This window comes from Aotus nancymaae, unplaced genomic scaffold, assembly GCF_030222135.1.
Source record: "Aotus nancymaae isolate 86718 unplaced genomic scaffold, 86718_ANA_hifiasm-v0.15.2.pri h1tg000019l, whole genome shotgun sequence".
Classification (NCBI taxonomy): Eukaryota; Metazoa; Chordata; class Mammalia; order Primates; family Aotidae; genus Aotus; species Aotus nancymaae.
The window spans coordinates 28,657,010-28,681,056 of NW_026988431.1; the positions used below are offsets into that span (position 1 = coordinate 28,657,010).

The 24,047-nt window shown below is 48.3% G+C and overlaps 1 protein-coding gene across 10 annotated transcripts in view; it reads left to right on the plus strand.

Moving 5' to 3' along the window:
• TMEM108 (transmembrane protein 108) overlaps window positions 1-23,453 on the plus strand; it is a 658,024-nt gene extending 634,571 nt beyond the window's left edge. For 8 of the 10 annotated variants that reach the window (XM_012451209.3, XM_012451206.2, XM_012451207.2 and 5 more), the window contains 3 exons: window positions 7,585-8,994; window positions 17,803-17,957; window positions 23,107-23,453. In XM_012451209.3, coding sequence (XP_012306632.1) covers window positions 7,585-8,994; window positions 17,803-17,957; window positions 23,107-23,229 — 1,688 coding nt within the window. In that variant the 3' untranslated portion in view covers window positions 23,230-23,453. The remainder of the gene's footprint in view (window positions 1-7,584; window positions 8,995-17,802; window positions 17,958-23,106) is intronic. The other 2 variants (XM_012451216.2, XM_012451218.2) reach the window with 1 other exon arrangement.
• Window positions 23,454-24,047: the final 594 nt, after the last annotated feature.

Here is a 24,047-nt window from a genome sequence, read left to right on the forward strand (position 1 = left end):
TGAGCTGAAAATGTGTCATTCTTCCCTGTTTCTTGTCCCCAGGAAAGGGCCTATTTTTACTCTGTGTGGGTTTGTATTCACGTGTGTTTTTTTTTTTTTTTTTTTTAGTAGGCCATAATCTGTCAGCCTCTCAGAGCTTCAGCACAAGGTGAATTCATGTTGGCTAGAGGCCATAGGGGTGTCTGGGGCACACAGGACCTGTCTCACATGGCTTTCTTGCTGGAATGTATTCAAGAGATTGTACTCTGGGAGGCAGTTTTCCCAAAGTACAAGTCATGGACCTCATTAATCTAGCTGTTGAATCAGTAATCTCAGAGATGTCTAAAATCTGCCAGGGAATGGTCCCAGTTATCTCTGAGCAGAACTTTCTGTCCTTCAGCCTTGTTATCTGAGGCATGTTCCCAGCAGGATTTTATAGGAGGGAACATTTGAAATGTAGCAACCTGTAGTGAAGGAAGCAGAAAAGATTTCCACCTAAAACTCCTTGGTTTCATCAAGAAGTGAGGTCACAGGCATGGAATGCCTCTTAAGATGCTCACCCTGAAGTCAATGATACATATTTATTTTTGGTTAAGAGAAACTATGCTCCAGGGAATTAGAAGTTTATATTTGATCTTTGATAAAAGGAATCATTGAAGTTCAGAGATGGACCATGCTAGAACACTGGAACCACAGTGAGTGTAAGAAGAACACTGGCCAGGTGCAGTGGCTCATGCCTGTAATCCTAAAACATTGAGAAGCCAAGACAGGCAGACTGCTTGAGCCCAGGAGTTAGAGACCAGCAACATGAAAAGACCCTATTTCAAAAATTAGCTGGGCATAGTGGCATGTGCCTGTAGTCCCAGCTACTTGGGAGGCTGAGGTGGGAGGGTCACTTGAACCCAGAAAATCAAGGCTGCAGTGAGCTGTGATCATTCAACTGCACTTCAGCTTGGGTGACAGAGTGAGATCTTGTCTCAAAAAAAAAAAAAAAAAGGAAAAGAAAGAAATTTTAATAAATAAAAAGAACAGGGTGAGTTTGGAGCATTAATGGGATTGGCAGGCAATGAGTTGGCCTGAGTCCCTCTGTATCCCTAACCCTCTGTGTAGCTATGTGGCCAGGGTAAATCATTTCACTTTGTTGGGCCTCAGCTTTCTCATCTGTAAAGTGGAAGAGCTGATACCAGAGTCTCAACATCCCTTCCGATTAAAGTACAATAATCTTGAAATTAGAAAAGCCCATTTCCTGGCAAGGTTGTATGTTATTGCTCAAGCAGAAAATGTGCTTACTCTTTTCTTTTGTTGTTGAAACATCAGTTGCAGAAGCTAAATTTCCAAGTGTTCTAGTTATCTATTGATAATAGAAACAAAAACAGTGGCTTAAAGCAGTAACAATCATTTATTTTGTTCAAGTTAGCTTAGGGTTGACTGGGCTTGTCTAGGCAGCTCTCATTTCGGATCTCTTGGGTGACTGCAGTCCAGCAATGGCCAGGGTCATCCTGCAGGCTTTTCACTTTCATGTCCATTGCCTGGCTGAGGCTGGGACAGCTGGGGATCCTGAGGCATTCCTGTCACTCTCTGCAAGGTCTCTCCATGTGGCCACCTCGAGGGAGCTGGACTTCTTACAGAGGGCCAGAGCCCCCAAGAGAAACCTGCAAATGCTGCATGGGCTTTTTTGTCTCTGGCCTCAGAAGGGATGTAGGGTGTCACTTCTGCCTCATTGTATTCATCAAGGCAGTCACAAAGGCCTACCTAGGTTCAAGGGGAGAGAAAATAGACTCTACCTCTTGGTGGGAAGAGTGTCAGAGAACTTGTAGACACAATTTAAAATCACACCAAGCATCCAGGATCATCAGAAAACTACTCAAATTGCTGTGATTCTCTGTTAAAAGGGTATCTTGCAGTAGAAAACCTACTTTCATGGGAAAGGAAGATCTACTTAGAAGAAACTTAAAATTGGCAAGGCGTGGTGGCTCACGCCTGTGATCCCAGCACTTTAGGAGGCTGAGGTGGTCGGATCACCTGAGGTTGGTAGTTCAAGACCAGCCTGACCAACATGGAGAAACCCTGTCTCTACTAAAAATACAAAATTAGCCAGTCATGGTGGTGTATGCTTGTAATCCCAGCTACTCGGGAGGCTGAGGCAGGAGAATCGCTTAAACCCGGGAGGTGGAGGTTGCAGTGAGCTGAGATCATGCCATTGCACTCCAGCCTGGGCAATAAGAGCAAAACTCCATCTCCAAAAAAAAACTTAAAATGATAAGAAAGATAAAATTATATTTTTTATGAATTTTCTGTGTAACAAATATGCCTTGTTATAAATATAAGTAATTTTAAGAGAAAATGCATATATATATATAATTTTTTGTAATATATACACATAGATAATTTTGTGGGGTTTTTATATTTAATTTTTATTCTACCAAACAATGGCATGTATGAGATGTTAGGACTGGTGAAGAGGAGAGAATTTAAAGCAGGGGTTCCAGCCCTATTATTGTACTACTGCAAGCTCCCCTAGTTACTTGCAAAATGAAGTTAATTAACTAGGTTGTTAAAAGAACACCAAATGTGTCACACAGAGCCCTGGAATAGAGAGAGAAAAAAAACAAGACAGAAGAAAAGTCAAGAGACCAACAATAGAAAATCAGTTCTCCAAAGATGTGAATCATTGCTTTTGAATGGCAGAGCACCCTGGGGAGGTGGATGGGGCAGAACAATACATGAAAGTAGTTGAGAGTGTAAACTCTGCAGCCAAGCTGCCAAGGAACAAATTGCAACTTGCTCTTCCCCAGCTATGTGACCATGGGCAAGTTCCTGTACCTCTCTGTGCTTCTTTTCCTCAATTGCAACAGGGAGCTAATAATACTACATGCTTCATCAGATGGCTGTGAGGATTAAATGTGTCAGTACAGGCTTAGCCCTTTGAGCAGTGTATAGTACATATTAGCCACTTCCCTTTTCACCAGTTCCCTTTTTGCCTTTGCCAGATGCGAATGTCGTGCCCAATATGGACTGCAGGCAGCAAACTAAATAGGAGGAGGAGGAGGGCCTTTCTTTCCCTTGGGTCCTGAGCTCATGTATGCATTGGAATTTTCAGTAGAAGGAGACCTTCTCGTGATGTCTGGACACTCATCAATATGTGGATTCCACCCCCAACACTCGTCCATATTTGGGCACATTTTAAAAATCAGTTCCACATTTCAAGCATGTCAAGCTAGATTTTAGCTTTAGTGTCTCCTACATATTTGGAATTAAAGCCTCTAGAGTCCATTATGCAAATCCATGCAAATAATATGCAAAGAGACAGTATCCCCAGATTGTGGGGAGCGGGAGTGTGTAGGCCTGCACAAAGGGCCTTGAATGAAAATTTGCATGTGTTAGGGAAGCCCCGAGTTGAAGGCCTTAGCTGTTTATTGTGACAGTGTGCATAGCATTTAGTTGTTAACCTTTTGTGCCAAAGAGGAGAGGTAAATGGTAGTCTGATTTCCATATTGAAGGTGACAGTAGAGGTTAGAGGTGGTGGTTGGCCAGTACAACATTGTAGGGATTTTTATTATACAAATGAAAAGTTGCTTTGAAATAACGGCTGTGGTCCAGGCTGAGTCCCCAACCAGTAATGCATTCTTGGACAAGGTTGTGGTGAGCTAAGATCGTGCCATTGCATTCCAGCCTGGGCAATATATAATATATTTATATATTGCCCTCCTGTTGTTGCCCACTCTGTGAAATGAGGGGATTGGATTCGGTGAAATGCTAGATCCCCTCACACTGTAACATCTAAACATCATCTTCCAGGTAAAAGCCCTTGGCACCCAGGGTGGCAGTATCCATTCATTGTACCAAAGATGTACTCTAAAGTCCAAAGAAGAAAGGGCTAAGAGGTAACTCTACAGTTCTTCTAGCGAGAACAATAACGTCAGGGGATGCTGATAGCTGTGTGGGGGAAATAGGCAGCAGCAACAACTGGGGCAAACATATTTCCTTAGGCTGTGTATCTTACAGCACCAAGGATTCCAGTCATAGGCTTCCCAGCTAGGAGGATGTTAGTTCCTGGAGTGCCAATGACAGGAAAGTCAGGGGAGTTTTTTTCTCTGAGTGTTTTAAAGACCAGTCTGTATTAACCCCTCTCTCTGCCTCTGGAGTGCTGCAAAAGTCCTCCTAGAGGCCATGGTGGCTCCTCTCACACCAGAGGGCCTGTCCCTGGGGTCAGCCAGTGTCTCTCCTAAAGCTTTGTGTTGCATTTGACATTGCTGCCAAAAGACTGCTACATCCTTGGTCTCTGGTTTTTGATTGTGTCTGACATATCTGGTGCCTGGACCCAGAGATTCCCCGGGCCCTTAATTTTAAGTCCAGCTGTTGCAGCAAACACCAGCTGGGTACAGGCACAACCTGGCAGCCCCTTGGCCCAGGGTTTCTCTGGGCCAGCCAATGGAGACCTGGCATCAATCAAGAAGTGCAGTGATGAGCACCCCAGGAGCAGCCCTTGACCAGTGAATATGGGAGCCTCTGGGTAAGTGTTCTTTTCAGGCAGACAATTTGAGATGCAGCCTACTCAGCTCCACTGATGTCCCCAGTGAGTCTGAGGTGCCCACCTAGATCAGCTCATAACCTGCCCTCAGATTGGTTTTCCCTGTTTCACTTGTCTCAGACCCCCATGGCTGTCCCCACAGATCACTTTCCAGTATAAACTTCCTGCACACAAGCCCTGTCTCTGTCTCTCCTTTTTCAGAGGATCTCCAACATCAGGCATGTATATGAGTTTGCTAGGGCTTCCATAACACAATACCACAGAGTGGGTGGCTTAACAACAGAAATGTATTTCCTCACAGTTGAGGAGGATGGAAGTCCAAGCTCAAGGTGCCCGTAGGGTTGGAGTCCTGACGCCTCTTTCCTTGGCTTGGAGATGGCGCCCTCTAGCTGCTATGTCTTCACATAGTCATCCCTCTGTGCACACGTGCTCTGGATGTCTGTGTGTCCTAATCTCCTCTTCTTAGAAGGACACCAGTCAGATCGAATTAGGGCCCACTCTATTGGCCTCATTCTACTTTAATTACCTCTTTGAAGGCCCTATCTCCAAATATAGTCACATTCTGAGGTACTGGGAGTTAGGGCTTCAATCCTTTCAATAGGGATTTTGGGGGTGCACAAGTCAGTCTTTAACAACACTTAACACTTGTGAGCTAAACAGAGGCTTGAAAGGGAATGTCCCTCAAAACATGGAGGTCATCACCACTAGCCCCAGGAATAACTCGTCTCTGTGGTGTTAAGCCATGGGCAGGATAGGGGCGCTAGGATAACCCTGAACAGGTCAGAGCATGGCAGCACATTAATTCTTCTGGGATGCAACATACTGTCCTCTTTCTCCTTCTGCATCACTGATGGTGGTTGACCAGGATGAGCATGCACTTTAAAGGCAGCCCTTGTTTCACATACTTCTGCTACTGTGTGACTTTCCACATGTTGCCTAATCTCCCCAAACCTCAATTTCATGTCCCACCAAGTGGTCATATGGATTAAAGTAAGCATGAAAGCCTGGGTCAGGGCATGTATTCAGTAAACAGCTTTTAGGATTGACTCGAATATGTAGAACGTACTGTTGGTGTGTGGTCTAGATCAGGGGTCCCCAACCACTGGGCCGCAGACCAGTAGCAGTTAGGAACCAGGCTGCATGCACATCAGGAGGCGAGAGGCCGGCAAGCCAGTGTTAGCGCCACAGCATTACCACCAGAGCTCTGCCTCCTGTCAGATCAGCAGCAGCATTAGATTCTCCTAGGAGCACAAACTCTGTTGTGAACTGCACATGTAAGGGATGGATCTAAGTTGCATGCTCCTTATAAGAATCTAATGCCTGTTCATCTGAGGTGGAAGAGTTTCATCCCAAAACCATGCCCCACCACCAACTCCAGTCCATGGAAAAACTGTCTTCCACAAAACCAACTGGAAGAAAATTTGTCCTTGGTGCCAAAAAGGTTGGGCACCACTAGTCTAGAACATGAATGAAAGTTTAGAAAAAAATATTGTTTAGGGCAAATTTTTGGTCCTAGAGTTGGAGGGTGCTACAGCCTCAGTGCAATCTAAAGTCCCCGCAGCCTCCCACAACCCACCAGTTTAGAAGTGCAGGGTGAGAAGGACACTGGTCCATGTCAAGGCTCCACCACACACCAAATGGTGATCCTGGGCCTTGTGTCAAAGGCATGCCTGGAGATCTCCTCCCCATCTCTGTTTCCTAGAATCTCCCCAGGGTCCTGCCTTCTCCATCAGACACCTGGGAATCACAGCTGGATTCCTCTTTTGGCCATGTGTCCTGCTGGAATCTGATGGGGGAAAAGAGGCTCGGAGAGAGTAATCAGACACGGAGATCTCTCTCCATAGTCAAGGGGGGCCTGGCAGAGGCTGAAGGAACTTCCAGAGGCTGACAAAGAAGGGGATTCGTGAACAAGGAGGTGCTAACAGGACAAGGAGATGCTAACAGGTCGGAATCGGGCCCCAGAGGACTCTTGGCTGCTCCTCAGCAGTACAGACAGGCTCTTGCCAATCCATGTGTTGTCAGGGAATGGCTCCTACATCTCATGCTTGCATGAGGTACCATTTTTAAATACAGGCATATGCTGCTGTGATTAATAAAATTCACACATAACTAGAAATGTTTTTTGTCCTTGTGCATTTTCTCAATGAACTGAAACGATGCACATTGACTATCATACAAAATCCTTTTTTAAAAAAATGTTCAAAAGGGCTCCTTCTACTCAAAAAGGCTGGGTATCACCAATGACAATTTTTCACAGAGTTCAGCCACGTGAATGCCATAGCAAAAGCAGTTAATAACAACCATGACACCAGCTGGCATTTGTAGAAGGCACCTTCTTTTCCAGGCTGTGCTAAGTGCTTTTATGGGCTCCAGGTCTGGTTGCCCTTCTCTGGACCCCAGTCCTCTTCTGTCTGTCACTTTTCTAGGGCACTGGGACATCTTTGTCTTATTTCAGGATTGTTTGTGGATATGTGCAAACTTATTCAGGGTCAGGGAGAGGGTTGAGCCTCCTCAATTGTTTGGTAAATAGTTGTGAAGGGACAGAGGTCTGTTCGTTTTTACCTTTGTGTAGTTTATAAATGGAAGATTCAGAAAAGGGCATAGGAGTTGGTCCACACTGCCTCCCAGGCCTTCCTCATTTGGCTTGCAGTGGCTCCCACAGAGTCACAGGCTTCCCTACAGGCAAGCTGGCCTTGACCTCTCCTGGCTGCAGAGGAAGAGGCAGATATAGAGGCCACAAGCCTTCTGCACCCCCAGCCTGTTCTGAGAAGCTGCCCTTGTGGGGAGGGCTGATGGCATTTGAGAGGCATGTGGGAAAGGACAGGCCTGGCAGGGTGGCTGCTCTGGTCCCCCTGGTGCTGGTGTCTCAGGAGGTACCAGGCAGCACCTACCTAATATATTTGCCCCAGCACCACAGACAGTTCTGATGCAGTGTGGGGGCACTAGAGTGGGCCTCAGGGATGCTCCTGACGTTTCCTGAGTTCCCAGCACTGTCCCTGGCCACAGGTAAGAAAGGCCCAGGCTGTATGCTGTTCCCCAAGTATTTCACCCCTTCTCTCTGTCTCCCTCTCAAGGTTTCCTGCTGATCTTGGCACTGACCGAAGCGCTGGCATTTGCTATCCAGGAACCATCTCCCAGGGAATCTCTTCAGGTCCTCCCTTCAGGCAGTCCCCCAGGAACCATGGTGACAGCACCACACAGCTCTACCAGACACACTTCTGTGGTGACACTGACCCTCCATCCCAATGGAGCCCCCTCACAGGCTTCAGCTCCCACGGCAACACCGACACCCCGTGCAGAGGGGCACCCTCCTACGCACACCATCTCCACCATCGCTGCGACAGTAACCACCCCCCATTCTAAAAGCTCCCTACCCACAGGGCCCACTCCAGTGGCCACGGCAACCACATCCTCCCACCCAGAGGGCCGCCCCCCAGGGCAGGCTACTCCCGCCATCCTGCTGACAAAGCCACCGGGGGCCACCGGCCGCCCCACCACAGCGTCCCCCCGCGCTACCACACGCAGGCCCCCCAGGCCCCCAGGCTCCTCCCGAAAAGGGGCTGGTAATTCATCACGCCCTGTCCCACCTGCACCTGGTGGCCACTCCAGGAGTAAGGAAGGACAGCGGGGACGAAACCCAAGCTCCACACCTCTAGGGCAGAAGCGGCCCCTGGGGAAAATCTTCCAGATCTACAAGGGCAACTTCACTGGGTCTGTGGAGCTGGACCCCTCTGCCCTCACCCCCAGGACCCCACTCTGGGGCTACTCCTCTTCACCACAGCCCCAGACAGTGGCTGCCACCACAGCGCCCAGCAATACCTCATGGGCACCTCCCACCACCTCCCTGGGGCCTGCAGAGGACAAGCCAGGCCTTCGCAGAGCGGCCCAGGGAGGTGGTTCTACCTTCACCAGCCAAGGAGGGACGCCAGATGCCACAGCAGCCTCAGGTGCCCCTGCCAGTCCACAACCTGCCCCAGTGCCTTCTCAGCGCCCCCACCGCGGTGACCCGCAGGACGGCCCCAGCCATAGTGACTCTTGGCTTACTGTCACCCCTGGCACCAACAGACCTCCATCTGCCAGCTCTGGGGTCTTTACGGCCGCCACGGGGCCCAGCCCAACTGCCTTTGATGCCAGTGTCTCAGCCCCTTCCCAGGGGATTCCTCAGGGAGCATCCACAACCACGCAGGCTCCAACCCATCCCCCTAGGGTCTCAGAAAGCACTATTTCTGGAGCCAAGGAGGAGACTGCAGCCACCTACACCATGACCGACAGGGTGCCCAGTCCTCTCTCCACAGTGGTATCCACAGCCACAGGCAACTTCCTCAACCGCCTGGTTCCCGCCGGGACCTGGAAGCCTGGGACAGCAGGGAACATCTCCCACGTGGCCGAAGGGGACAAACCCCAGCACAGAGCCACCATCTGCCTGAGCAAGATGGATATCGCCTGGGTGATCCTGGCCATCAGCGTGCCCATCTCCTCCTGCTGTAAGTGCCGCCCTCGCCTACCCAGCCTCTCCCTCTACCACATCACTGACTCATCCCCAGCATTCCTTTGTCCCTGATTTGGGCATCCCTGCCAAATGGGCTACAAAAATCCCCAGAATCTCAGGAAACTAGGAAGCAGGACAGGAATCATAGGTTATCCCTGACCCTAGTCCTCAGCTCTGCCAGGCCATGGCTTGAATGCCCACTGATCATAAAGCCACAACTCCCAGGAGCTGGGGGAGGACCTTACAGGCAATCTAATCCAACCATCCATTTTGCAGAAACAAAATGCCAAGCTAGCAGTGACATGACTCACCCAGGATCCTAGAATTAGTGAGAGGCAGGGCTGGGCTGAGAGCTTATAGCAGCTGTTTTCCAGCCCAGTGCCCTTGTCATGACACCACTCTGCCTCAAGGTAGCCTGCCAATGCCTCTAGCGACCTGGCACCAAGACACTGTAGATGAATGCTGATGCTTCAAAATTTACAGCTTCCAGCTAGCAAACCCCTCACCTTCATCTTCCGTCCTCTTTCTTGTGTTTTCTCTCCTCTCATCCCTCTTCTCTCCTTCTGTCTCTCTTCTCCTAAGGAAGAAAAAGAGGTAAAACTTTCATCTGGGGGGAAGTTCCATAGCCTTGGCAAAAACCTAGTTCTTGCAGCTAAATTAAGGCTTGAGAGTTACGTAAATTCTAGCAACTCTGCACCCCCACCCCACCTCATTTGTTCATAAGTGATGTGAGCGGAATGCAGCATGGACCTTGTCCTTGTTTTTTGCCCTCCCAAGGCCCCCAGCTCCTCCTTGCTGCTGCCTGACACTCTGTGAATCAAGAGTCGGGAGGCATTCTCTCTGTTGTCTCCATAAAGAACCTGATACAACCTCTCAGAACTTTAGGGATTTCATGATGTCTTCCCTCATGGACTTGAGCTTTGATTCTTAGAGTTTCTCTGACAGCCTTTCAGGACTCCTCAGCCACACCTCAACCCAAATGGTTACCATCTGCCACTTCCTGACCCTTTCCAGGCATAACCACACTGCCCCACCCTCGTATCCCCGCTCCCTGGACAGCCCATTCTCCTCAGCCCCTCCAGGTTGTTGCCCAGCTCCCCCGGGAGCCTGAAGTTTGCCTGCTTGTGATTCCTGCTCTATGGTCCTAAGCCATGCCGTCTGAAGCCATACAACTCTAGTCTGTCTAGCAATCCCTGAAACATTTGAAATAGCTCTGAAAAGCAGCCTTCTTTAAGCTTCTCATCCCCATCCTTCAAGTCACGTTTGTAGGGCTGCATTGCCTGGGCCTGTCTCCCATCTGCCCCCTCTGGGTGACTTCTACTTTGTCTCCCAAAAGGAAGCACAGCGTTCCACCTGTGTCTGGCTACAGCAGAGGGAGCCGATTCTGGGGAGCTACACTTTCTTTAGTAGCACTCAGGCAGCCGGCACTGGCCTCAGCTCTACTGGTTGTATTGGGTTCAAGTCATACCTAGGCTTGCCCTGATCTCAAGAGGAACAAAGCCCCGAAGGCTTTCCCCCAACCCTGGGTGGTTAGTGCAGGAGGTTTATGCCTTTAACGTGAACCATTATATCCACTTGGCCTTGTGTTACAATATCTTTTTAAATCTGGAGTCTAGATTCTTTTCAAGAGCCACCTCTCCCAGCTTTCTGTCTCCTTCAGGTTGATAAGCACAGTAATTTTCCATGTCAGGGCTGGGTGACCTGTAGAAGGACCCAATTAAAGAAAAGTAAAGTGTTTGCAAAGTTGCATATTTCATTCTTACTGAAAACAGCTTTATGGTATCTCATGGAAACACACATTTAGTCTTAAAACTGTGGTTGCCCACTTCTAAAACAGAAGAATGGTCATGAAAAAATGTAGCACTATTAGCCAATAAAGTCTTAATAATGGTCGGTCATATCTGAGAAGTAGCTACGGTAGAGACAGCTTTCTAATTTTTCAGTCTTTACGTGTGTCTAGGATGCTCTAGATACATGTACTGCGTGCATTACGTTGTTAAAGTGCATTCCATTATTTATTTATCATTCCATTCTTAGACCAGCCAGAGAAATAAAAGCAGAAACAAGCAAACACGCTGCCAAACACACAGGCATCTCAGGACTCCAGCCATCCTCCACTCCTTACAGGTGGGGAGTAAGTCACCAGGTGAAGTGATTGATCTGGGGTCCCAAGCACACATTGAGTCAGCCTAGATCTAGTAGTACAAAATGTATTTGGTTCAATACAGGATTTCCTGTGTGCCCACTGTGTGCCAGACACTGCACCAAGCATTAGGGAATCTGAAATGTGGGCCTCCCTCTTTGTCTGAGCTGGATAGCCTGCACCCCACAGGCTACACCCACCTGGGTTTTGCAATTCTAAAAGGACTCCTACTTCTCCCCCAGCCCTTCTGTTATGTATAAGGTTGAAATTAGATCAGATCTTGCTGCAAAGCTGGAAAGCCCATGGGCTTCCTAAACCATGCATGAAAATGTCAGCCAAGACAGAAGCAAGGACACAGCCTGGAACTGTCCCTCCAGGATTCTTCTGGCACCCTGAAAGGAGCCTTCAGGTACTGGAGATGGAACATAGTACCTTCTAAAGAAAGACACAAACTTTTAATAAAAGTGGCCTCTGGTAGCCCCTTGGGAACCTCAGACCCCACTTCCTTTGATGCCTGTCTTGCATTTCCACTATACACAAGGAGGCTCTTGCCTCAGCCCTGACTGCCTCCACCTCAGCTCCCTGTCCTCAGCCATGGCCCCAGCTCCTATGGGACCATCATTAACCCTGTGAAGGCTCCAATGAGAGGGACAGTACGGTGGAATAATATTCATCCAGCTTCAGAACCCTGTACTCTCAGGAAATATCCTCATCTGTTTGGGCTGTTGTCATAGCCCAGCACCACTCTAGTTATCAGGAAAGCAGACCTCTTCCAGGTCTAAGGGCCACTTGTTTTGGACCTTCTCAGTGGCTTCATTTATCCTAAAGTTACTCTACAGACCTCAAAGAAGGGTTTCATCTTTTCCCAGTTTGCCAGATATTTCAGGCACTCTGAGTCAGTAGCAAAATGCAGGCATCAGTTTCTTCTCATCTGGCTTTTCATACCAGCACTGGCCTCTGCCCTACTTCTCTCTGAAGCCACCAAAGTCAGAGCTCACATAGGTGCTGGGCAGGGGTGACCCTCTGCTCCTGGTGCAAGTAGGGGAACAGCAAGGCAGATCCCAGGCCTGCCCAAGGAGGGAGGGTGTCAGTTCACCTGCCCTCCCAGATCACAAGCTGCAACCAGTGGCTGGAAGGATATATGTGTCCCGGGGCTGAGAAATGCTTTTCCTCTCCTGAGCCCTGCCAGACGCTCTCAGCCACACACATTTTCAGAAGTGATGAGAACTGAAATTGATTGGATCCAGGCCATACTGAGCTAGGGCAGAGGAGCCAGGGGGCTCCTGAGCTGGTCTCTGCTGCCACCATCAGGATGCACAGAGCCCACCACCTTAGCTAGAAGCCTCCAGGCCTGGCACTGAATTGGTCTGTGCTCACCATTGTCAAGGCTCTGGGTTTTCATGAGCATGTCAGTTTTGTGGCTCTGGCAGGCTCCTTTGCCCGTCTGTCACATGTGATGTCCGTTTTTGAGACTGTCTTCACCCATCCCCTCTGCAAGAAGATAGGACTGTTTGGAGGGTGAAAAAAAGACTAGCTGCAGATGTTTGTTATCACCAGCTCAAGTTCAGCCTGGCCAAAGTGGAGTAGCCCCTCTCTCTGACGCTAGACACTTGAGGGAACCCTCTGCACCTGGGCCCCAGAGCAATCTGGCCTCCTTCCAGACACTGGATCATTAGTGTGTCATTCAAAGAGATCACATATCATTGTGCCCAGTGGTTGTTCAGTGAATATTAGACCTGAATGTAGGTGTGTGTCTTTTCGCTCACAGGCCCTGAATGAGTTTATAATTATTATATAAGAAAACCTAGGCCAAGCGTGGTGACGCATGCCTGTAATCCCAACACTTTGGGAGGAGGCTTAGGCGGGTGGATCACAAGGTCAACAGATGGAGACCATCCTGGCCAACATGGTGAAACCCCGTCTCTACTAAAAATACAAAAATTAGCTGGGCATGGTGGCACGTGCCTGTAGTCTCAGCTACTCGGGAGGTTGAGGCAGGAGAATCACCTGAACCCAGGAGGCAGAGGTTGCAGTGAGCCGAGATCGCACCACTGCACTCCAGCCTGGAGACAAAGCAAGACTCTATCCCCAAGAAAAGAGAAAATCCAGGTGAGAATGACTCTTACCAATGAAAAGAACAGAAGCGATTGGGACCAGAAGGCATTATGGCTGGGAAATGTGTCTCCTTGGAGTGTACGGATCAAACAGGGATGGGAGAGCCTCAGGGCAAGGCAGGGGTGTCCAGGGGATGTCCCCCGGCCGTTCCAGCGTTAGACTCACACTCTGACAGCTCTTCCCTGTGCATCCCAGTCAGCACCTCTGTGGGAACTAAGCCCTCAAGCCTGGCCTCCCTCCATACCCTGAGGCCTCCCTGCGACCTCCTCCTTCAGCCTCCAAAGGAGGGAAATGGCTGTGCACAGCCCAGGTACACCCCTTACACTGACACCCCTGGGTGAATCCTTTCCCTCACTGGTCTCAGGCTTCTCATCTACAAAACAAAGGGCCCAAACTGAAATGTATCATCACCCCTTGTCCTCATCGTCAAACCTGCATAGATCACTAGAGAGGAAGCCTGGTGTGCTTGTAAGACTTGGCTTGTGGAATCAAACATACCTGCACAAACCCCAGCTCTTGACATTTGTTGGCTGTAGGACTTACACAAGTGACTTAACTATTTATCCAGTGTTTTCCTGTCTGCAAAATGGGACTCCTGTCCACTGTGTTAGTTCCTTTAAGATGCAGGCACCAAGATGGAATTAGGCATATAAGAGAATTATTGGGGGAAACACCTGTAAAATGTTCAGGAAGGAATCGAAGTAGGCAGAGGGAGCCTGACTTCAGTGCAGGCCTGACCCCCATGAAAGGAGAGGGAGAAGGAAAGAGGATTCAGTAGGAAGAGTCTTAGATTGGAGTACTGTTCTAAGAAAGTTTCTGCCAGCCAGTGGGAGTCCTTGAGCCATTAGAGGGGTTCCATGTCCGGCAGGAACAGGCCTGCACTAGTACCCCTGTCATGGTCAATCACAGCTGACCAGGGCATTTTCATGGCTGAAACCTCAAAGACTTGTAAAATCAGAGATGATGCATGTTAGGTCTTATCTTAGTGTCTGCCATGGAGAAGGTACTCAGTAAATGGCAGTGATCGAACAATGATTATTATTCATCTTACTGTTGATAGGATTTGCACTGCCTGCTCAAACAGGCCAGGGAAAGAGCAATTCAATAGGTGTTTGAAAAGGTTGAATCCTCAGGGGACCTGCAGGGTTTCATTTCCATTTCTCATCACACAGCAGGTCCTATCACCTGAAAGCATGCCCCTTCCACAAATGTGAACACAGTACTCAGGGCTCCAACTTAAAATCAATGACCCCACTTCCTGTCACACATCTGACAAGCCATGGATGACTCCCCAGTGACATTTCTGGGAAGCTAAGAGAGCTTAATTCTGAGCTCTGTTTTAAAACTCAAGGAAATTGGGACTCCATAACCTCCTCCAGAGTCTTGGTGGCTACTGCCTCAGAAGAAACAGAGCAAGTTGAAGCTTTTCAACTAAATGAGAAAGGGAACAGCTAACACCTTGTTTGCAGAGAGCTGCACAGTTTACAAAACACTTTTACACATGTCCTCTCTATACCCTCCAGTGTTCAGGACAATATGGGACAGTGGATATCAACTTGAAGATCATCAAGACCTGGCTTCACATTGCAGGTTGGGTGATCAAGATCAATGCTATTAGCTTCTATGACCTTCAGTTACCTGTTCTGAAAATGGGAAGATTAACAACAGTGCCTTCCTCAGGCAGTTATCATGTGGTCTAAATCAGCTTTAAAGTGCCTGGATCAGTGCTGGGAATATAGTAGAGACCCTGTAAGTCTGACTTGTACTTTTCGTTCTTGGATGAAAGGCGAGACCACTGAAATAATGAGTGTTCCAACCCCTAGGTGGAGCTTTGGCCTGAATCACCCAAGAGTCATGTAACAGTTTCTAGGTCTCTCTTGTAGAGGATGTTGGGAGAACAAGAAGAGAACTCTCATTAATTAAGCATCCACTGCATGTCAGAAATTGTGTTTGGCATTTTGCATCCATGGTCTCTTTAATTCTCTTTACAAGCCTATGAAGTCCATCTTAATCAGAGAGATGAAGTGACTTTCCAGATGGAATACATGGCAGAGTCACAACTTGAACCTAGGTCTTTCTGTAGCCAGGCTGGCTTACAGTAAGTGAATGAAATGGTGTTTGAGAAGCACTGGAAACTCTGTGAGAGAAATATAATCAGGCCAGGAGCACGAACATGCGAGGGGAAGAAAGCGTGTAGCAGAACTTTCTGTTCTGACTCCCAGGCCTTCCCGCAGTGCAGGATCTCTGCATGTGGCATTTTAAAACATGGGCTGTTAGAGCACTGGACTGGGGGTTGGAGAATTGGGACTCTGCAACCTCTACCAGCCCAGGTTAGTAGCATGTTCACCTCTCTAGGTTTCCATGCCCCGCCTTGTAGAATAAGAATGTAGGCTGGGGGAAAGGGCTGATTTGGTTCAGCATCTACTGTGTACCAGGGACGATTTGAAGTGCTGGCAGATGTATGACTACATTTAATCTTCCCAAGGAAGCTGAGGCTGGGAGAGGTTAAGTAACTTAAGTCATGCAAGAAATAGATTATCACCTAAATTCTAATTCTAAATTCTATGTCCCTCTTGCCATATTGACTAGGCCTAAGATGGCATCTGTCACTTTGATTCTGTTTGCTTGTAACTACTCAACAGTTCAGAGGCATATCTTTTTACCTTAGAGAAGTATGCAAACTATACAAATCTGACTCACAGATACATTTTTCCCCAATGGCCTGTGTTTTGTGTCTATGGCAATGTTTTGTGGGGCATGATGGGATGTTCCCCAACAGGCCGATAATTCAAGAGTTGTTCTGTTTGTCCCAACATAGGAAATGTCCCTGTCAATTGCTCCCCTCCTTCCAGCTCTAACTCTACCAGAACTGAGCTGGAGCTGAGGAAACAGCACTTTTTCCACTTCCCAGATGGTTCCCTCTTTATGGCTTCTGTTGCACCAGCTAGAATTCCCCCAGGTATTTCACCATCCCAGCTGCAGGAGCAGAGTTAAAGGTAGTGACAATGAAGAACAGAGACACCAGAGAAGGGGAGAGGAGATCTGGGGTCTTGTCCCAGCTCCGCCACTCACGTACCTGTGACTTGTGGCAAGTTGGCCAGCACTTTAGGCCACAGTTTCTCCTCTGTAGAATAAGGAGGTGGCCTAAATTAGGAAGTTTCAAGTTGAGCACCACCGCCCCCTCCTTGCCCCTTTCCTCTTCAACCATCTGAAGAAAAGTTTCTTTGGAAGGAAGGGAGGGAAAAAAGAAAAGAGACTCAACATTTGAAAAATTCTGTACCAGCTAATCTCTAAAGTCCCTCTTAGCTCAAACATTCAGAAATCTCCTCTGTGTTTTATAGGTTTTTTTTAAAGGATCTGAAAGAATGAAAAGCAAATTAGAAGTCTTTTTGATCAAAGCAGATCAGATAAAGTAGAAACTTACCCTATCTCCTAACCTTCTACAGAGACCTTTTCAGAGGTTGAGAGGCCAGCAAGGCTGGCAGCTGGAAAGGAAGCTACAGAATTCCCCAGGCAGCCCCCAGGGCCCTGGACTCTGAGGTTCTCACCCGGTACACGTGCCAGCTTTTGCAGCTGCCCCACACCCTGGCACAAACCCACCCCTGACATTGGCCAGACCCCCAGGATGCTGCGGAGAGAGCTGGCCCTCTGCCACCCCCTGGTGCCAGCCTCTCTAGACAGCTCAGCCTGGGCCCCTGACTCCCCTGCACATGGTTGGCACCACCAGGATGTTGGCTGTGGCCCTTGGTTTCAGCTCCCCTCATCCCCAGAGGCTCTGGTGATGATGAACCTGGGGCAAGATACACTCAGGCCTCACTTGATGGCTTCTCCCCAAGAGGGCCTCTGTCACCCTTGTCCTTGTGTTACCCTTCTGCTTTGTGAATCTAAACAGGCCTCCCCACCTCTCTGATCTCAGAAGCCTTCCCTGTTCACAAGCCACTCAGTTCACACCTGGTTCATCAGCCAAATCCAGACATAATTCTTCCTCCTGGACCCTGCGAGTCTCAGGGATGAACAGACAGGGTCACATGTCACACTGTGCTCAGTCAAGCTGTGTGGAGCCCAATTCAGGCCATCTGTATAGGTGGGCTTTTGCATCAGCCTAAGGCGGGAATCAGCTGGGTAAGAGCATAGACTGACTGGGCATGGTGGCTCACACCTGTAATCCCAGCACTTTGGGAGGCAGAGGCTGGTGGATCACTTGAGGTCAGGAGTTCGAGATCAGCCTGACCAACTTGGTGAAACTCCATCCATCTCTACTAAAAATACAAAAATAGCCAAACATGGTAGTGGGTACCTGTAATCCCAGCTACTCAGGAGGCTGAGGCAGGAGAATCACTTGAACCCAGGAGGCAGAGGTTGCAGTGAACCGAGATCATGCCACTGCACTCCAGCCTGGGCGATGGAGTGAGACTCCATCATCTGGTTCCCAGATGGAGAACCAAGCTGGTTCTCCTGCTGGGACCTCTCCTCACCAGTCCAGTGGTGCAACTCAGGCACCATCCTTGCAGCCTCCCTCTCCTCTCTGACTTGCACTTTCCACAGCTGTCCTGCTGACGGTGTGCTGCATGAAGAGGAAGAAGAAGACTGCCAACCCGGAGAACAACCTGAGCTACTGGAACAACGCCATCACCATGGACTACTTCAACAGGCATGCTGTGGAGCTGCCCAGGGAGATCCAGTCCCTGGAAACCTCTGAGGTAATGAGCTTGGAAGTACTGGCCCCACTGCAGGGAAACCAGGTCCAAAGACAGCCATGGGGCATCTGCTCATTTCTGAGTGCCTTGCTCCTTAAGGCTGTGGACCGGCAGCATCAGTAACACCCAAGAGGTTGTGGGCTCTGCCCCAGCCCTCCTGAACCAGGATCTGTGTTTTAGCAAGAATCACCAGGTGCTTTCTGCACATTAAATTTTGGAAGCACTGATCCTGGGACTTTCAGTCTCTGGGAACAAGTGAACAAATACTCTGTGAGAACCTGTTTTGTGCCAAGCACTCCCAGGGGTCTATGAAGATGAGAGCTTGGTCCCATGGGGCTGAGGTTCTGAGATGTGGCTGGGGGAGAAACCCCAGCATCATCCAAAAGCAAAGCCAATTAGGGGAAGCACAAGACGAGTTATGGAAAAGGAGCTGTGGAAACCCAGGGAGGAAAGCCTTCCCAGTGGAGATGCTAGGAAGGATCGGTGGATTTCAACAGGCATTCTGGCAAAGGAAGTAGCCTGGGGAAAGGTGGGGACACGTGCTGGATCTGAAAGGAGAGAATACACTGTCAGGGGGTGTTTTCCCAAGACACCTGGCTGGTCAGTGAGAAAGCCGAGCTTTGAACCCAGGACTCTAACCACAGAATCCACGCTCTTTCCATTCTCACACGGAGGGTGGAGTAGAGGCCACGGTGGAATAGGAAAGAAGGATAAAGGCCAGATTAGACACAGCCTTGAATAGGGTATTACGGCATTGGGACTCTTGTTTGGGGCAGCAGAGAATCACTGAAAGTTTTGATCTTTGGGTGACCCAGTTTTAGAAGGGTTATGCCAATGGCCTGGTGAAAACACCCTATATATGATCAGTGAATGGATAAGGAAAAGAAAAAAGAAAAAAATAAGAATGGCTTGATGGATGAGTAAATGGATGGAATGACACAGAAAGACAGACTAAAAACAGGTAGCTCAACTAGGATGTGATTGAGATGGCCCAGGAAAACGATAACAGACATCTGAGTAAGGCAGTGAGAGCTGAGAAGAGTTCTTGCAGAGATACAGCCCCCACCTTCCTATGAAGGTCCATTCCCCAGGGTGAGCTTTTGTAAACATAATTGTGGTCACATTGCTCCCATGCTTAAAACCTTCCCATTTCCCTCAAGTTAAAGTTCAGAGTCTCGTATAGGACCTGCAAGGTAGACCTAACCCAGCCCAACTTTCCAGCCTCACATCACACCCCTCTCCCCGTCTTCTGCTAAGCTCCAGCCACACTGGAATTCATTTCGTTCCTTCCCAGCACCAAGTTACACCACATCCACTCCAGGTGTGTGCATGAGCTGACACCTCCTGCACCGCCTGCAGTCTCCCCAGCACCCTCTTCTCTTGCTCACCTTAGTGACTCCAACTCATCGTTCAGGGCCCAGTCGAAATGTCAATTCCTCAGCAAGGCCTTCTTTAACCTGCCAGGCTGGGTTCAGCTCTCCTGTCACGTGGTCTCAGCTCCCTGTGCTTTTTCATTGTGACACTTTTTAGAGCTGTGATATGCATGCTACTGGTCTGATATTAGTTTAGTGCCTCTCTCCCCAACCTGAGTAACCAGTTGCCTCCACCACATTGCTAAACCCAGTAGCCGATTCCGAGCACTCATCCTACTCCATCTGCAGCGGCACTGGCCATCACATGGCAGCAGAGACCCGGCCCTCTCAGGAGCTCCCACTCCTGATTCCTTGTCCTTTCCCCAGCCTCTGTTCCCTGGAGGGCCCCATCTCCATCCTGCCACCACATCTCTTCTCTTTCTCTCTCTCTCTTTTTTTTTTTTTTTGAGATGAAATCTCACTTTGTCACCCAGGCTGGAGTGCAGTGGCATGATCTTGGCTCACTGCAACCTCCACCTCCCAGGTTCAAGTGATTCTCCTGCCTCAGACTCCTGAGTAGCTGGGACTACAAGCACACGCCACCACATCTGGCTAATTTTTGTATTCTTAGTAGAGACGGGGTTTCACCATGTTGGTCAGGCTGGTCTTGAACTCCTGACCTCAAGTGATCCACCCGCCTCAGCCTCCCAAAGTGCTGGGATTACAGGCCTGAGCCGCCATGACCTGCCACTTCTTTTCTCTTTCTTCTTAGTCCCATGACTTGAATACCATCTCTGCACTATAGAGTACAAGTGTCTACCTGTAGCCTTGACGTCTCCCCTGACCCCAGACTCATGTACACAGCTACCTGCTGCTGCACATGTCTAATAGGCACTCAAACTCCACACACCCAAGATTGAACCCTTGATTTCCCCCTCCTGCAGCTTCTCTTTACATAGATGGTACTGCCAGCTGCCCTTCCTTCTTGTATACCCTGCTTCCAGTCTGTCAGAAAATTTTATTGATCCCTCATTTCATTCAGGTCTCTGTTCAAATGCCACCACCTCTGGGAGACCCTCCCTCCCTCACCGCTCTGTATTATTTAGACCCCAACCTCATTCTGTTTTCTCTTCCTTGCTTTATTTGTCTTCAGAGCACTTCTTACTGCTTGACATTGCATCCTTCTCTCTCTGTTGATTGGTATGTGGTCTGCCTCTCCTGCTGCCTGAGGCGGAAGCATGTTTGTTGTGCTCACTGCTCTATTCCCAGCACCTAGAGCAGTGCCTGGCACATGGCAGGTTCTTAGTAAATGTTTTTCAAGCGAATGAACTATAAATGTTGTTCACCACAATTTACCCATCACCCAGCCAGAGCCTAACACACAGTAAATGCCCAAGAAAAATGTTTCACCAGAGGACAAACGAGGGGCCAGCTTCATTGCAGCAATGACCTTTAGTGTGGCCTGTGCACATTTTGCATGGAAAAAGTGTTCCTGAGATCTGCTATACTAAGTGGGAAAAAATGTGTAACTTGACAACAGGGTTGGTCCTACTTTAGGGATGGGCTGTGAACCCCTGAACCCTAAATTTCTCATATTCTCTTTGCAAATTGGTAAATGAAAACCAAAGCCAAAGGACAATACGCGTGAATGCACTCTAGAAAATGCCCTTGCTTTTAGAACATCCCAGTTAGTCACTTGGCACAGAGCATGAGGGCCGCCATCCAACACAAGCCAGAGGCTCTGGTAGAAAGGGCTGCCCTACCAGTCATGATCTCCAGACCAGGACCTGCAAGCACAAAGCTCAGCTTGGCTTCAGAGTGGATTGGATTTTGCTGTTTCCCTCCCAGCAAGCAGTTCCTCTCATTCTGCTTTATTTAGAGTAATATTACAACTTGTTCCAGCTCTCCGGGCTCAGGCTATTTGAGGGCAAATGCAGGCAGGCTGGGACCAGGATGAAGCCAGCTGGGCACACACACACACGCACACACTGCCGACCATCTCTAGAGCAATCATAAGGTACCAGTTCATATTCCACCATGTTCCGTGTCCCTGGGACATGCACTCACCACCTGCCCTTTAGCTGCTGACTTTGGAGACTGCCAAATGCTTTGCCTGAGCAAGTTCCTCCAATGCCATGCTCCACCTTCTGTGTCAATGCAGGCAGCAAAACACAGGTCTAGGGCTGTACAGGCAAAATTGTGATGCCCAAAAGGTGCTTGGAAACTTCTATTCTTTTTTCTCTTTCCATCCTCCTCCTCCCCACTCCCTGCTTTATCTCCTTCCTTCCTTCCTTTTCTCCCTCCCCATCTCCTGCTCCTCTTTTTTCTTCTCCTTTGCCTTGGTTGTTTCCTAAATAACTCTCTCTTTTTCATGCAGCAAAGCATACCCACATGGTTGTGCCTTTGCTGAATACTTGCTTTGTGAAAGCTATAAAATGACAAGCCTAATCCAGCCTCCACAGTTGAACCCAAAAGCATGGTGCAGGAAAAGGATTTTTGTCTCTCTTTGAGGTGCTCCACTATTTTTCTTAGATGGCTGGCCCCATGTCCACACTTAGATAAGTGTTCAACTCATTCTAGACACTAAAGGAAGTTCTTGTCTTCTGAAAAGACATTTGATCAACAATGCCATTTCTTCCCTTAGGATTTGTAGAGCAGTAAGTACTCCTCAGAAAGTATCTATTATGCATGTTTTGTTTAAAAGTAAACTTAATTGCTTTGCAAAATGATCAGAAAAGAGGAAAAAAAGCAAACAGCGAAAAAATAAGATAAAAAATAATAAACTTAAGAGAATTAATTGTGGCTACTTAAGATATTTCTAACCAACTCTGGCATGAGCCAGTATATGTAGGCCTGTAGTTGAGTCTCTGCCCTGAAATGGCTTGAAGGTTCTGAGTCATTAGCTGTTTTAATTGGAACAAGCTATGACTTTTTTTCCTTTCTCTAAATTAGTACCAGGCCCAAATCCAAGCACAGCCATTTAGTGACCCATAAATGTTTGCTGTCCTTAGTAGCTGAAACCAAAACCCTGCCAAACCCATACAGATTACCTTCTGGGCAGTGGATTGCCCATTTCTAGGCTTTTCTGCTCCTGCAGTTGAACATACAGACTGAAATTTTCATTTATCATGTATTGTGCAGTCACACAGAGATGCAGATCCATTCAGCTCAGCATTGCTAGTGCTATAAGAAATGGGGCAATGATTCTGACCAGAGTCTGGAAGGCAGAATGGGGAAGGAATTGACCCTTGAAGCCTCTTGACAGGCCTGTTAGATTCTGATAGGTGGGTAGCAGGAAGGGAAAGAGGTGAGTGAGTCTACATATATTCAGGAAGGAAAAGCAGAGTTTCCCAGAAGTCAGTGAGAAAGAGGCAGGAAGTATAGTCTGGGGTCCCTGTGGACCAAGTTTCACTACTAGTGCAGTGAGCCATGCACTGTATGTGTGTTATGCATGGCAAGCCCCCTCAGACCTTGACAAGGAAAGTAGAACCACCTCTGGCAACCTGGGATTGGGGTAATTCCAGAAGCAGGAAACATTTTTTGGGAGCTGCTATAAAAATCTGAAAGAACAGCATAAAAATTAAAATACACACACACACACACACACACACACACACACACACACACACACTAATTAAAAGAATAGCAAAGAGGGCTCTGTGCCTCAGCATTAGCAGTGAGGATGATGAAAATGTGTGCCAAGCCCTCAATGCTGAAATAAATATTCCCATGTGTACTTTTAAGAACAGCCACCCTAAGCCTTCTCCAGCTCACTCCATCTCCTTTCTCTCTCTCCCCAGGACCAGCTTTCAGAGCCCCGTTCCCCAGCCAATGGCGACTACAGAGACACTGGGATGGTCCTTGTTAACCCCTTCTGTCAAGAAACACTGTTCGTGGGAAACGATCAAGTATCTGAGATCTAACTGCAGCAGGCTTTGCTTTGCTATTCCCTATTTTTCGTCTCTAAATTATAAATATACAAATATATATATTATAAATATAACCTTTGTGTAACCCTGACTTAATGAGAAACATTTTCAGCTTTCTTTTCCTATGAATTGTCAACATCTTTTTTACAAGTGTGGTTTAAAAAAAAAATTTACAGAATGATCTGTGGCTTTATAAAATAAAGGTATTTCTAAGCAAAGCAGTTGCATTGATTGCTTCTCTTAATAACTATTTTTGAGCAGCTGGGGATCCCAGGAACCCTGGTCAGGTGAGGTAAGAGACTGACCTCCTGTAGAAGCTGAATGTTACAGTGGTCAAGCGCACAGTTCTTTGAGTGATTCTTAAAGCTCTGGTTCCTCTTGATTTGGCGTGGCCCATTTCCTCCCTCTCATAGGCACACCTGTAAAGGGAACTGGGCCACCTGGGGGGAAGACGGCAGACTCCTGCACAGGGCAGGAAAAGGGAACAGCTCATCACCCCCAAGGATGAGGGCCCTGGAGCCTCACAACACCACCATTGGATGTCATGTTTAATTCCATCCAAGTTGTAGACAGCAGACAGAAGCATGGAGTCCTTGGGAATCCATGGAGGACATCAAGGCATCCCAAGGCCATGTCCCCCTAACATTGCTTCCACTGCTAACAACAAGACTGCCTTTCCCCGGTGGGAAAATGCTCCCTTTATGCCCGTTCCTGCATCCCCTCCAACACTCAATCTGCATTAAACACTTTCTCTTGGAGAGGGTTTAGATGCCTTTCTCTTGGAGAGGGTTTAGATGCAGATCCCAGCCTCG